General features: G+C 42.0%; 2 protein-coding genes across 4 annotated transcripts in view; both read right to left on the bottom strand.

Annotated features, from left to right (window-relative positions):
• Positions 1-138: 138 nt before the first annotated feature.
• Positions 139-11,158, bottom strand: LOC112144580 (calcium/calmodulin-dependent protein kinase type 1D). Its single transcript, XM_024269157.2, has 13 exons — positions 11,046-11,158; positions 9,915-10,025; positions 7,027-7,152; positions 6,854-6,928; positions 6,633-6,771; positions 6,425-6,548; positions 4,832-4,907; positions 4,398-4,510; positions 2,122-2,200; positions 1,962-2,049; positions 1,625-1,887; positions 1,239-1,325; positions 139-1,158 (listed from the first exon to the last, which is right to left on the bottom strand). The coding sequence occupies exons 2-12, from the start codon at positions 9,998-10,000 to the stop codon at positions 1,262-1,264; spliced, it is 1,233 nt and encodes a 410-aa protein (XP_024124925.1). The 5' UTR covers positions 10,001-10,025; positions 11,046-11,158; the 3' UTR covers positions 139-1,158; positions 1,239-1,261.
• A 1,654-nt stretch (positions 11,159-12,812) lies between these two features.
• The window catches only part of usp48 (ubiquitin specific peptidase 48), a 13,331-nt gene continuing 11,008 nt past the window's right edge, over positions 12,813-15,135 (bottom strand). For 2 of the 3 annotated variants that reach the window (XM_024269158.1, XM_024269159.1), the window contains exons 21-28: positions 14,714-14,841; positions 14,286-14,392; positions 14,106-14,213; positions 13,719-13,913; positions 13,527-13,652; positions 13,400-13,448; positions 13,304-13,330; positions 12,813-13,231 (exon numbers count right to left, since the gene is read on the bottom strand). In XM_024269158.1, coding sequence (XP_024124926.1) covers positions 13,209-13,231; positions 13,304-13,330; positions 13,400-13,448; positions 13,527-13,652; positions 13,719-13,913; positions 14,106-14,213; positions 14,286-14,392; positions 14,714-14,841 — 763 coding nt within the window. In that variant the 3' untranslated portion in view covers positions 12,813-13,208. Of the gene's footprint in view, positions 13,232-13,303; positions 13,331-13,399; positions 13,449-13,526; positions 13,653-13,718; positions 13,914-14,105; positions 14,214-14,285; positions 14,393-14,713; positions 14,842-15,135 lie in introns of those variants that run through there. The other variant, XM_024269160.1, reaches the window with a different exon arrangement.

Below are 15,135 nucleotides of genomic sequence, written 5' to 3'. Positions count from 1 at the left end.
TTTATTGTTTTTAATCACATTTTCTTTAATTTCCCATTAAGGAAACAGTTGTTGAATCAAAGTCATACATGAAATCACCATTTCTCCACTGTTCCAGCTCACTGACAGTCCTTCAGTTTGTCGTGTTGCAGCATTGACTTCAGATCCTGCAGCTTTATTGACAGAACAGTACAAAACATGCACATTTCTACAGCACGGATTTGTCTTCACAGCAGCTTGTGGCACTTCATCAGGTCAGTTATGACAAATGTGTCAAAACCTCCAAAAAAAAAAAAATCAATACTTCAGTCTGCAAATATATACAAACACGAAAGAAATCATCAATATTGAAGGTGAAGACTGAAACAACAGACTATCCATGGGGGTAATACACAACATCAAACTTCACAGATCAAATTATTATTTTATCATTAATTTGATTATTTTGTACATTTTATGATACACAATTTATGTTTTTATATGGTTTTAATCATTTTCGATTCTAAAATGAAGGAATCAGTTAAACTGACAAATAAAGAAACAAAAAATAATAATAAAACTGCATATTTGACACAAATAAAATACTGCAAGAATAAATTAAATGTTTTGCAAAGTGTAAAGAGAAGTAGGTGACATGCAAAAATAAAGTATTTCAGTGAAAATAAATAGAAATAAGTTCATCTGAAAATGCATGAAAAAGCTTCAAGTTTCTGTCATTCCTTAACATGTTTATAGATTATCTATAAATCTGTAAACCTTGAATTTTAAAATCTGTGTATTTTTTTTTTGCCCGTATATTTTTTTTTAAATCAAAAATATGTTTTTTTTTAATCCAGATTATGCAAATGATAAACACAAAACTGTGAATTCAGACAATCTAACACACGTGCACGCTCACGTGCACACACATCAGTGAGGTTTTAGCTGTCGCCCAAACTGACACCTTCAAACGTCCCCCATAAATCAGCATAAATATTATAATCTATGGTCAGCAGAAGTAAACAAGTTCAACAATCTCTGTGGGAAGAAAGGAGCCGTCAAGAACCCCGACGTCAGTCTTCACTGAGCTCTCGAACTGGGCCGGCGGCAGTGGGGGGCGCAGCAGCAGACGCCGTGAGGCTGAGTGCAGGCCTGGGAGCGCCCCCCTGTGGGGAAGAGGACGCCACGCTGTGGGACAGACTGAGGAACAAGAAACATGCTGTCAAACATCAGTTTAAGAGCGGGGATTGGAGTCAGCACAGGTGAAGACGCGGATTCACCTGTATGAGCGGCCCCAAGGCGATCACATGACCGCGCAGACGCCAGACTGCAGCGGGGGCTCCGTCCTCTGAGCCACCACGTCCACACTGCAACACGACACACAGAGAGGGACACGATGAGACCTCCACTCAGAAGATATCACAAGTATGAAAGCATCTTTAATCTCTGCAAGAAGTAATGCTGGAAATGACTCTTATCTGCTCAGCCTCTGACAAATACCACATAACAGTTCTGAAATCACTGTGAAACAACCATTTCTGATGTTTGCATTGGTATTGGTGCTACATCTGTTTGTAGTGGACAGCTGTATAAAAATGATCATCCCTACAGGAAACCGTCAGAGAAGTGGCAGATGGTTGACCCTAAGGTCTGTGCAGACCCTCACCTCTTCACCGGCCTGAAGGTGGTGTCGTTCTCTGGTTGGAAGCTGTGGAGCTCGGTGGCCTCTGGGGTCGCATGACGAGACACGACAGGGTTCCCGTTCGGATCCAGGGGGTCTTTTTTGTCAGGGTGGGGGATGTCAGGCTCCTGCTGGTTCTGGGTGGGGGTCTCGGTGGGGACGCCAGGAAGGCAAAGTGGGGAGGGGGAGGGCTCACTTAGGGACAGCCTCTTCATGTGGTGGATGGCTGTGGCTGCATTGAAGGCTTGCTGTTGGAGAGTGCAGGAACACGGTGAACTCGTGAAAGCCTCCAGATGCTGAAGCCTTTGGCTCCTCCACTTACCTTCCACCTGGATTTGGCAAAGTTCCTCTCCATCTGCTCGCAGACGGACGGGTAGATGTCCAGGTCCTTGGCCGTGTCTGCAGCGATCCTGGAATCAAGACGGAGCGTTCAGTGAGGGGGAAGGCCTCAGGGAGCGTGGCAGCTCTAGCGCAGCACTCACCATGGGTGTCTGAGGGCCTGCTCAGTGGTGAAGCGCTTCATGGGGTTCTTCTCCATCATGTTCCTGACAAAGTCTTTGGCTGTTGAGACGGCATAGACACTGTAAGCTTCAGTTCACTTTAACCCTGTAAAGCCCACTACATCAAATAGTTGACAAACAAAACACATTTTCTAGAATTAAAGTGTTTTTTGAACCTCTTTGATGATGACACGTTGGGTGATTTGCTAAGTTTTTACTAACAACATATCAGCATGAGTGTTTATGAAAAAAGCACCTCATTTTTGATCCACACATTTTTAACATGGTGTAACTAAATTAAAAAAATATTTATCATTTAATTTAGTATTCTTTCAATACAGAAAGTAGCCATGAAAAAAATAATAAAAATAGGTGAGTTAATGTTTTGGAATTTAGCTAAGCTTTTTCCCGCCAAAAGCTTTCATGGAAGCAGCCATTTTGAAATGAGCAGAAAAAGTCCTTCCACTGCCCCTAGTGGAATGATAATGAACTACAGGGCTGAAAACATGGACCAAGTTATAAACAATGAGCTTTTTAAGAACAGTTTGGATCATGCTGCCATAAAAGTCTCATTAATGTGTGGATCAAATATGATACAAATGGTTTTACAGGGTTACGCTTCAGCAGCAGCATCAACCCTGAACCAAACTGTCTGTCCCATTTTACTCTGTTTTCACTCTCTGCACCTTCATTCTACTAGACAAGAGTCTTAGCAACATGTACAAATTGTAAAAATACATAATCACAGGAACATTATATTAGTACATCTGCACCAGGAGCCAATACGATAATACTGGGCCATTATGAGATGTACAACCTACTATATGTGATTTGAATCATTTTAATAATTTTACAATTAAAAGATCTGTATTTGGCGTTTTTCCTGTTAAATTGCCTTGTAGGCTGGGAGCTCTGCCTCACAGCAGATTACACACTCCAATATAAAGCGGGCTGATTGTCCCTTTAGTTTAATCACCAAATACTGACATGCTTTATTAATTTTTATATAATATTTGACTTTTTTAACATGTCTTCACTTTCCATTTAAGTATGTACTTCAGTTTGTCATTTAGTTAGTGTTTAGAAAAGCTGCGCTGAAAAGACACAAGGCGAGGCGGGCAGCAAAACAACAGCGCTTTTTGTGATATTAATAAAGAAACAATAAATTATTTGTTTTATGAAAATATATACAGTAACTTTTACAACATTTCCTGTCCATAAACAGTTAGGAAAACACCAAATAGTCTTTTTGGGGAGTAATCTCAATTGATTGAATTGTTTGATTTAGTTAATAAAGTTTTATAGATACTTGAAAAATGTGTATGTTCAAAGGAACAGCTTTTTAAAAATCAAAACCCTCCTTATATGTGTCATAAAGACATTTGCTTGTATTCTACCTGACTTAAATTCATGAAAAGTTAAAGTGCTAGAACAAATTCCACTTTTGTTCATGATAATATGTTGTATTAGAAACCCTAGTTTTAGATTATTTGCATTTTTCCTCTTTTACTTCTTTTTTTCCTTAATGTTTGAGGGGGGGGAAAGGAGCGGTGAGCTCCCACTTATTCCTTGGTGGTTGCTAATAAAGTCTGGTAGTATTTAGATCACTTTTTGGCTGGAAAACAGCGATTTTATCTGGCAACACTGACTGCAGCTCAGAAATTCAGAGAGGATCTGGATCCACACAAGCTTCATAACTGTTCTGCAGATGTTCACATTAGGTGTACACGCCAGACTGGATTAGGTCTAAAGAACCAATTCTGTTTAAGGCTTCTTCTCAGTCTCCACGTCAACAGAAAACCCGGTTATTGACCCACTATGACGAGTCTGAGCACATGAGCCTCAACTCATCACCTGACCACAACATCATCTAAGTATAGAGTGGGATTTGTTCTCATAATCTTTGAGATTAACCTGACAGAGAGCGATGTCCTCCACTGCCTACTGCACACAGTTATAGGTCTTTGACCTGCTGGATTAGTCCTGATTTACCAGCTGCAGGTACTGACTCACCTGCCTGAAGGAAAAAAGCCTCCCCTACAGGCTTTACTGAATAATTCAGCTTAGTTAGAAAAGAAGGTCACACTTTGGTGTTTGCCTCACAAATATTTTCCTTATTTTGTTTCGTCTTAACAGTAAATGGAATTAAGACTCGTATTGACTCATTTTCTCGTCTTGTTGAGTGTTTTGCTTTTAAATTTTGTCTTATATCAGGAAAGAAACATGTACAAACTGCAACAGAGCCGATGTGTCCACACCTGACTCGGAGATGTTGTCCCAGAAGGGGGAGTGGAAGGCATACTCGGCCCTCATGATCTTTGAAAATAGCCGAGTCTCGTTCTCTTCGAAGAAGGGAGGATATCCACAGAGCCTGCAGACATGGGAGCACAGCAGGTCCAATCAGACAGAGCAACACCCCTCATTCTGAAACACATCTGGGCCTTCATCTGATTCAGAAGAATGTCTGCAGCTTTTTATCCTCACAGATCCACTGATTCAGCACTTTAGTGATGAAATGTCAACTTTTCACAAAGTCCAAGCTGGGCTTAACTAACTAATGCTCTGAATGTGCTGATCATCTTCATCTTCTGTGTCTGGTTCTAAACTTGTATTTTGCCCCTCTGCTCTGTGATGTGTTTCTACGTGTATAAAAAAGCTTCATGTTAATGATGGAGGAACAATCAGGACTCACAGGATGTAGGAGATGACTCCAATGGACCAGCAGTCCACCGCTTTGCTGTACGGTTTCTGAGCCAAAACCTCTGGAGCTAAAATGAATGAAAAGAAGCTTCATGAGTGTAATGATAGAAACCTTAGTATACCTGGAACCAAACAAATCAGTGTGCTTCATTGGTGGAAGGGTTAGCTGACTGGATGAGTCAGCATGGGTCTAAATTCCTCCTTTCATTTGGCTGGTTCACAGCAGAAAAACAGCTGAGCTTCAGTTTGTTACCACAGATGAGGCATGTTTTTTGATTGTTTTTAGTCGTAATTACAAAAAATGAACAAACTTGTTTTATTCCATGATTTATACTTGTCCTTTGATAAACAAATAACAGCAATTATCTCCTATCTTTAAATTTAAAAGCATTTTTTCACTGGTTTTAGAAAAAAAAATAGCTGATGATCATTGTAGTTGTGAGGTTAAAAAATCTCTTTAGTGTAAGGTATTCAAGTTATAAACTGGCTAAATGGATAAAAATAAAAGTATTTGGTCTCACGTCAAACATTTGAAACATTTGATTGGCACAGCCTGCTTTCAAGTGTTAGGGGCGTGGACTTCCAACAAGCCCACGTCTGATTGGCTAAAGTGGTTTCCATAGAAATGCTGACTCAGACTGACTTGGACCAATCGCTGCTTACTGACTTCAACATGGTGGCATCCACAAGGCAAAAAAAAATGTCAACTGAATTGACTTCATTTCACTGGAGCAGGAAGTAAATCTTTTTCTAAGGATGACATCACACTCACTCTGTCTAGCTCTTATATGCAGTCAATGCCGGCGCTCTCACTCTCTCCTCTGATTTTTTTCAGTGTACTACTAATGTTCTTGAATGTAGTGCAGTTGCCATCACAACAAGCCTTAAGGAGCAGAGTTGTGCTCAATCTGTAGCCGGAAGCGGAAATTTCGTAACTTTAGTCAGTTGCGTGAGCTGAAATTTCTTCAACTTTAGGAAACCCTTTCAAAATTATATTTTTAAACCCTTTTCAGAACTATCAGGTTTCAAGCTTTTGAATGTCAATAAACTATTACTGCTTAGCAGTTTAGTGTGCAAGATGAGCTTCAAACGTCAATCATTTTATTTCTTTCAACTCAATAATAATAATAATAATAATAATAATGGATTAGATTTATCTGCGCTTTTCAGGACACTCAAAGTGCTTACGTTGTGTATCCATTATTCATTCACACCTCATTCATACTTGGTGATGGTAAGCTACTACTGTAGCCACAGCTGCCCTGGGGCAGGCTGACAATATCAATATAAAAAGGTGTTCAAACGAGACAGGTTTACCTCCAGAGAAAAAGCGGGTGAAATCAGCTGATCAGAGCAGACGAAACGCAGTATTTTTCTCTGTGACAGAGAGTGCCACAGAGAAAAATAAATGCAAAAGGGTTGATAAAAAAGAGAAGAAACAGGAAAAAAGCTTAAAGGCTTAAAACGGGGGTTTCGGGCTCCAGCAGGGGGAGTGTCTTCTGCCTATTAATTTTCCTTTTGTTTTAACCCAATTTATGTGGTTTTAATTTGACATTTAAGGTCACATGGCAGTTACAGCACTCACCAACATATCCTGGAGTGCCACACGCCGTAGACATGACGCCATGCTCCAGAGTCTTGGACAGACCAAAGTCGCTCACCATGATCTTGGCATTCTCGTCCGTGCTGAAGTACAGCAGGTTCTCAGGCTGTCGGACATGAACAGGAAGACATCATCAGTCTGTGTTCTACCTGCAGAAACTCTGACGGATCCCTCCAGTTGTGAGTGTTACCTTCAGGTCCCTGTGGACGATGCTGTTCTGGTGCAGGTAGCTGACAGCCTGCAGCACCTGTTTGATCACTCTGCTGGCGTCTTTCTCCGTGTACACCCCCTTATCCAAAATGCGATCAAACAACTCCCCGCCTGAGACCCTGCACATGCAGAAACAGAAGTGTGACATCACTGCTCAGTCAAGCAAACCTCTGAACAAGACAGGAAGCAGCATTCACTCACAGCTGCATGACCAGGTAGTAATGTGTGCGGCTCTCGTAGAAGTCCTCCAGCCCCACCACGTTCTCGTGCTTTATCCTGAAACACAGACAGAAGCTCCACAGCTGAGCAAGTGTTCAACTCCGCTTCACCCAGAACGGGGTTCGAAGCAGAACATGCTTGAGGGAGAGCTTCACCTCCTCAGGACGTTGATTTCATTCTCCAGGTTGCTGTGAGCCAGGTGCTTCTTCTTTAGACACTTCAGGGCAAAGAGACGACCCGTTTTCTTCTCCCTCACCATGAAGACCTCTGAGAAGGAGCCCCTGCACACAGAGGAGGAGGCGTTAATGGACAGAACTCATGTCCTCCACCTTTAACAGACATGATGGCTCCCCTCATCTTCTTCAGAGGTGATGTCCATCATTTAAGACCACATGAGCACCCAAAGAACGTTCACTCCTACAGACACAGCTTTGAAAGATGCAGTAGAGCGAAAAACTCAAAACTAAAGGAGCTGTTGTTAGCTTATATGATTCTGTTCCTACTGGCCTCAGGTTTCTAGCTAACTTTAACGACTGTGTGCCACTTGTGTTTTTTGAGCAGTTTCTGCTTCACCTGAGAGAAGAAGGAGGTAATCCCCCAAACGTTCGTGGTCAGGAGACCTGTCCACATGCTAACTGCCTCAGAAATAGCACTCTGGAGTCAGAACGGGCAACACGTTCAGCTCTGGCAGGTTTAAGAGTGAAGGAATCGCCTCCGACACTTTCTGCGTCAACGCCTACCACAGCCCGGCTCTGATCCAGGCAGACGCCATGCTAATCCTCTAACGAAGTGGTGCTAGGATGTTCCTGAAGCCTCCTCTGACATAAGCAGACACACAAACACACACCTGACTCGCACACAGCCAGGACTAAAGCTGCTTTCACACTCCATCAGTTACCACAAAAGCTGCTTGTTGCCATTTTTATACAACAAAATTGGTTAAGTTAAAATTTAATAAACCAAAATTTAGAATATAAAGGTCCTGCAGTGGGCAGGATTATTCCTTTATAATTACAACTGTTTTAATCCATATCCTGATGTTACAACCGGCTAAAGTCCTGGAATCTGTATTCTGCCTTTGGATTTGTAATTGGGACGTTTCCATAACATTTTAGAAGAGTAGAAGATATACGACCTCAATTGGTGTAATGATTTTGAAAATAAACATTACTTTTTGTTTTACTGTTACTTGTACTTTGACCAAAAGGCCGTATCTTTTTGATACATTATCTGATGTATCTGTTTCAGATAAAAATGTACTTAATAGTTTTTCTATCTTTTGCATAAGAGGTCTTAATATTTTAGATATTTGGCAATTCTATGTCTGGATCTTATCTTACTGGAGAAGAAAATGCAGATATAAAAGTAAGATCTTTAGTTGTTGAAGTCGGTTCTGCTGCTGCTAAAAGAGAACATTTTGCTGCTGAAGGGGTCTCTGCAGATACTAACGAAGGATTTCAGCTGCAGAATGAGACTGCAGCTGGTGAAAGGGGACCTGCAGCTGCTGAAGAAGAACTTTAGGAGCTGAAGGAGGTTCTGCAGATACTAGCGAAAGGAGGCTCTGCAGATGCAGAAGGAGACTGTAGCTCCTGAAAGGGGGCCTGCAGTTGAAGCTGAAAGAAGTTCTCAAGCTGCAGAAGAAGACTATGGCTGCTGAAAGAGAATCTTCGGGAGCTGAAGGAGGTTATGCAGCAACTAAAAGGGTTTGCATTTAATGAATGGGGTTCTGCAACTGCAGAAGGAGACTCTACGGCTGGTGAGGAAGACGTGCAGAAAGATCTGCAGCTGTTGAAGGAGGATCTGGAGCTGCTGGAATAGGATCTGCAGCAACTCAAGGAAAAGATTGAGCTAATTTGGATTTTTCCCCCTCTTTTTATCTCTTAACTTCTGTCACTGGGAGGCAGTGTGTTTCACAGCTGTAACCCTGCATGAACTTGGGGGGGGCAGAGTAAAATGTGAATGAATGTTTCAGAAATGAAGATTTATCCACAACACAAGAACTGATTTTGTTTATATCCTAAAAACATCAGAATTGAGTAGATGCTCAGTTTGGTTGATACAAGTGGACCTGACAGATTACAAAGCATCTATAAACATCAATCCCATCTGCAGCATGAAATTCTTCCGCTAATAATGAAGCAGCCCTCATAGAGGACAGGCAAATGGGAAGCGTTCATCCATCTGTGGCCTCAGGAGCAGATAACTCCTCCTGGATGAGAGGGCCCATTGATAAAAACAGTTCCTGGGAGGAGATAACAGGGATTATCCTCCTGAGAGCTAATCTCAGCTGGGTCATTGCAGCATGCAGAGCTGCGCCTCAGCGTCATATTCTCAATCCAACCGAGTCTGAGCTGCAGCCGTTTCTGAACAACACTGAGGCTTCTGGGAAAACAAATCAGATCTACGCTTCATTCACATCAGAGGAAGACTTGTGTCCAGGACAGAAAAAGCCACAGCAGTTTGTTGTACTCCACATCAGAGCTTGAAATGCTTCTTTGTGACACAAAAAAATCCAAAATGATGGTTTGAATGGTGTACAGATGACACCTGTGAGCCAGCTGTGGTGTACCACAGGGCTCTGTGCTTGGTCCACTCCTTTTTTAACCAGTATTTTATCATTCTGATAATAGTTAGCTATTCTTGTGTACCTAACCTGATGATGTCAAGACTTTGAGCATGTCTTAAAGATTTATAGGCTTGGATAAGTTCTGACCCTCTTTTACTTTGGACCAAAGAGCTGCAGGATTCACTCACTTCATACTTAATGCATCATGGTTACACATTTTCAACGCTCTTCTCTTTCAGACTATAGGTTTTTTGGTTGATTCAAAATCTTCTCATTCTTGAACAGAGGAAGTGCCTTCTGCTGTAGGCTCTCCTGTGGTTCAGATGGTTGTTCTTACTGGTTCTGGTCTTTTCAGAGTCGTTTGGCTCCACTGGGTCAAACTATTTAGTCAAACTTTACTTGAAAAAGAATTACAATTCTAACTGGATTTCTCAAAGAGTATACAGTAAGTTTTAAGTGTTCATCTGCAGAACTCACGAGCCCATTTTTCCTTCGAAGTCGAAGACATCCTTGATGTTACTGGTGCTCTTCTTCCAGCTGCAGGAGATCTCCTTGCGCCCCATCTTAACTCCAACTTGGCTGTAGATTCTGGAGGTCATGGAGGGACAGAAAGAAGATCTGATTTTAAAGTTAAACTCAAAGACCTATTATTTGTTTCACATCTACGTGTGGAAAAATTGCTCTCCACATTTGCCCCATCCCTTGGGGGAGTGGCAAGCTGCAGACACAGCTGCACTCAGGAACCATATGGTGGTTTAACCTCCAATCCAACCCCTTAATGGTGAGTGTCAAACAGGGAGATATTGGGTCTCATTTTTAGTCGTTGGTATTACTCACGATCTTCCAGTCTCAGAGCAGACACTCTACCCCAAGTAGTGAAAAACTGGTATTCATCTCTGGGCTGAATTTCTGTCCACATCTTCAACCACAGTTTTGGATGTTTCAGCTAAATCAATGAGATGTTTCATGACACAATTGAAATGCATTCAAAGGCTTCCTGGAACGTCAGGTGATCTAAGTGTGCCAGAAGAGGTCTGAAGTCAAAGTTTGATTGGATGATGAGGTTCTGGATTCAGGATTCTTCTGCTCTGCTTACATAAACAAGTAAAGCCCATTTGTGCCGATCCCTTACACGGGTTTTAAAAGCGTCCAGGATTACACAGATAATCTTCCAAGGTGCGCTCATGTTTCTCATATTATATACAGCTTCCCTTAAAGGGATTAATCTGGGTCATTCTTCAGTTCTGGACCCAAATGTCCTTCAGTTCCATCAGAATCAGGAAAACATTCTGTACTCTCAAACAGTAAAAATCAAACTAGTGATGCTCCTTCCTCACTAAATGTTCATTTATTTGGTAAAAACTGAGTCTACCATTCACAATTTTGGTTTAAAGAACCTCTGAGAAGCTGCACGGGTTTTGAGAAATCAGAGAAAGAAGATAAAATAATGAGAAACTGCTGATATTTCTCACCCCTAAACACAGCTGAAGAGTTACACACAAACACTTGAGAATGTGAAGACAACATTAACAACCAGAGAACAACACAAAACCATCAAGAATCCTTTCACACACGCAATATTTTCTGTCTCTAGTTTAGTTTTCTTACCTGGGGAACGCTGGTACGGTCCTGCTGAACGGTGCGCGCCTGTGAATGACTTTGCAGGTGCCTCGCGGATGTTCACGCAGTGGGCGGAGCTTCGCCCATTCATCTAAAAGCGTCGTGATGCGTTTAAGGACAAACGGGTAAAACCTACATAGAGACCATACAGACCTACATAAAAAAAGAAAGAATACTATAAAACTTTGCAGTTCAGGGTAAATAAATTAATGCTGTCCAGTTAATTAAAATTTTACTCTTTAGAGTAGTTTTTCAGCACCAAGTACTTATACTTGTTGGCAACTTTATTGGGTGTTTTCATTCATTTACATTTATTTTGAGGGAGCATTTTGTTTATTTTATTGTAAGGTTACATTTGGCAGACTTATTTTTCTCAAATCTTTAGGAGAAATTTATTTTACCTTTATTTTACCAGGAAACCCTATTGAGATTTAATCTCTGTATGTCCATAATAAACAGGAGGGGGACTTTATGTTGCTTAAAATGAGGATTTCAAACAGTAAATCTCACCTTATAGTTACGTTATGACTTTACAACCAATAAGCTTATAAACGCTCCAACAAATCACCAAAGTAGTATGTGATGAGCAAAGAAGCATGTTTTGGGACATAAAATTCAATGCAACTGGAAAATAGAAAAAACAGAATGCAACATCTTTCATGATAAAAGCATAGTTTAAATACTGGTTATACCCAACACATTTGTTTGGAGTTAAGATATTTATTGCAGACAGCTGTTTCCAAAGGGACTGCAACCAATAAGAGAAAGTTTTTTTTTTTTAAGTAAAATTTCAATTTTTAATTTTAGTATAATTTACACATTAAAAAATGAAAGCATACTTAATCTTTCACAAAGGTACTGGAAAGGCTTTTTAATGTTTATATTATTAAAATAGGCATTCACATTTTAAAGCACATCTTATTTTACTTGTGAAAAAAATATGCACACTACACTCTTCTCTGCATGTGTTTGTGTTTTTGCACACGCTAGCATGTACCTTTGTGTATCTGCATGTGAGAGTCTTTGTATGTTAGCATGTGTCTTCATGCACCTGTGTGTCTGCACGTTAGCATGTGCCTGTGTTTACCTGCATGTCTGCATGTTAGCATCTGCCTGTGTTTACCTGCGTATGTCTGCACGTTAGCATGTGTCTGTGTGCACCTGTGTGTCTGCATGTCACTCCGTTTACTTGTGCATGAGTGTGCATGTGTATGTGCAGCTCCCATTTGAGGACGGATTATTGGGGAGATTACAACGAGTCAGCAGCTGCAGGCCAGGAAGAAGCATCAAATCCTAATTAGATTAAAGAAAACTGTAAAGACAAACTAGTTTCTGTCCAGCTGTGGGGCTGAACATATGAAGCAGGTAATCCTGAGGATCTACTACAACCTATTCACTGAAACTGACATTCACGTGCATGTGCACATGCACACCCAGCTTCGTGGTTAGATTATGCAAGCAAGAAGGACCACATGTGTGAGGTTACAGAACTGAACACAAAAGCTTGATGGAGTTAAGATCTTTGTGGACGGGTTCAAACACAGGGCTGGAGGCCATCAAGGAATCCCAAAACCAGACAGTTTATGAGTAGTTTATCTGATGATTGTTCGTGATCATCTTTCTGGACTTACAGGATTTGAGCATCATACTTTAAACTACGTCTATTAGAGTTAAAACTTGTGTCACATCAACTTTCTCCATGAAGTTCAAAATAATTCAGAAATCAAGATGCTGTTCATGACTTTATGAACTGAAGTCAGAAAATAAAGTTATTTATTTTTCATTCACAACCCAGATTACCAATATTTAGTTATTTATCTGCTTCCAGAAAAAAAATCTTAAACCCTCAATGTGAAAATAAAAATGAATTATGTTCCCTCGCAACCACAATCATTCTATTTCTGTCAGGATTTGTCTGTGAGGTTCTGCAGAACATTTGAAAGAATCTGCACCTACTTGTGTCTTTTGACATTTTTATGAGGTCACACTTTTAAGTCGCCCACTTCAATTTAGAGATTATGGACACCACGCTGACAGCTTCAAGAAAACTTGGTGAAAACATTTAAAAATTAAAGCACTTATTTATTTATAGACACTTGACAAATTCAAGCTTTTTGTGTAAAACGTCGTCCGTCATGGCTGCAGCGTTCCTCAGTGTCCCAGAAGCCCCGTTCCTGCAGACAGAAGAGGCTGTCAGTTAAGCAGAGGGCAGACACGTTTGCATGGATGCGATCATTGGACCTCACCTTTGAACCCCTCCTCTGGGAGCCTCACTGTGGAGGAAGCAGAGAACGTCAGTGGAACCTCCAGGATTCAAGAGCGTCTGCAAAGTGATGACTTACCTTGATAGGCGTCATCCATGGCGGCGTAATCTGCGATGGGCTCGTCAGCCTGGTGAGCACACAGTCATGAGTGTTGATAGGACTACTGGACACAGAAACCACTCCCCCAACACCACTGATGTCAAACCTTTAAGCATATGATGCTCTCTGGGACAACGCCTAGACTGCCTAGTGTGGCCGAGTCATCCGTCAGGCTCTTCCCATCAATGGAGAGGTTTTGGTCAAACGGTGCCACGGAGAAGGCGTGCATGATCTGCAGCGACACACGGAGTCAGAGCTGCTCACTCAGACAGTTACCTGCAGAACTCCTCCCCTTTACCTGTATCTTCAGCTCCTTTAGCGTCTGATTGGCTGATACAATCAGTGCTTTCTCCCCTCGCAGTTTCCGATGTCGAGTGCTCCTCCTGATCCCGCCCACTTTGGCTGAGGTGGTCACAGGAGGAGGCGCAGGTGCTGCGGTGCCGTCGGCCAGCCTCAGACGCTTCGCCCCGTCCTGAGACTGAAGCAGGGACGACTGTGAGAAACAGAGCACAGAGAAGACAGCGGCTGAGTAGTCAGGCGGCTGAACCCGCGTGGGATTCCACGCCCCTTTAGAGTCATTAAAAATGTTGTTAACAGATCAGCACACGTCAGAACTGGGGTTATTTCTGCAGACTGAGAAAAACCCACACGCAGCTGTCACATGGGTAGACAGGTCGTGACGCACCTGACCAAAGTCTGGGTCTTCGCCTCCTTCCACCTTCATATGCTCCTCCCGCTCCTCCTCAGCCTCGGAGCTGCTGGCGTTCATTTCTGGAGTCATGTCCTTTACCATCTATGCAGAGATGGAAGCAGCGGGTTAAACTATGACCTTTACACACAGTGAGTGCTCGGAGCACCGCCTCACCCTGGCGTCCTCCAGGACTTTGCGGATGTAGATGGTGGCTTGATTATACTCTCTGAGGTCCTTCTGCTGCTGGAACAAAAAGCTCTCCCTGCAGTCCCAGCACAGCTCTGATCACACAAATGGACAGAAAAACCAGAGTCTGTCAGGACTCCGAGGACGCCTCTTAATCCATCATATTCCTTTGATTGATCCCTGATCAGCATTATATGTGTTTCATTTCTAAAGACCACTTTATTCAGAATATTCTCAGAGATGCCGAACCAGGAACCAAAACATAAACCCATATTCTAAAGAAGCTCATTCGACTTCTTACATATTTTTTTTTTATAAGGAGCAAAGATGAGCTTCTGACAGCTTCAATGCTCTCCAGATATTCAGCGGATCAAAGCAGAAATAAAGATGCCGCTCAGATCAGGAGCTGCAGTTACCGGGCTGGGTGGTGTACTGGGGGGTGGAGCCCTCTGTGCTCTCTCGGAGGCAGTGGATGGATATGGCCTGATCCACGATGAAGAGTCTGCTGATGACTTCCCACTCGCTGGGCCAGAGCAGAGCTATACTGTGCCAGACAGACAGCGCAACATGAGAGCGCAGCAGCAACACCTCACTGTGTATAAGTGTTACAACACATCCAAAGCTACATTTTCAAGATTGTTCAAAGACTTACTCCAAGAAAAAACTGTGTGCTTGGTGTTAGATCACTAGGAACACTTTTAAAATAGATTAAAAATGATTGGAGTGGGACTTTAAGATCTAAATGTCTGATGGAGTCATAAAGAGCTGCTTCATCTCTTATAGGAGGGGGGATAAAAATACATTTAGATTAGGGCTGGGCGATATGACGATAAAAAAC

This window comes from Oryzias melastigma, linkage group LG5 (genome assembly GCF_002922805.2).
Source record: "Oryzias melastigma strain HK-1 linkage group LG5, ASM292280v2, whole genome shotgun sequence".
NCBI lineage: Eukaryota > Metazoa > Chordata > Actinopteri > Beloniformes > Adrianichthyidae > Oryzias > Oryzias melastigma.
This window is presented reverse-complemented; position numbering and strand designations above follow the sequence as displayed.

Bases quoted from the DNA above. Each gene is read 5' to 3' on its own strand.
- LOC112144580 (XM_024269157.2), bottom strand. From the start codon at position 10,000: ATGGGGCGCAAGGAGATCTCCTGCAGCTGGAAGAAGAGCACCAGTAAC. The intron at 6,929-7,026 runs GTGAAGCTCTCC...TCTGTGTTTCAG, and splicing joins GAAATCAACGTCCTGAGGAG to GATAAAGCACGAGAACGTGG. The intron at 4,908-6,424 runs GTGAGTGCTGTA...CATTCATTTTAG, and splicing joins TGGCACTCCAGGATATGTTG to CTCCAGAGGTTTTGGCTCAG.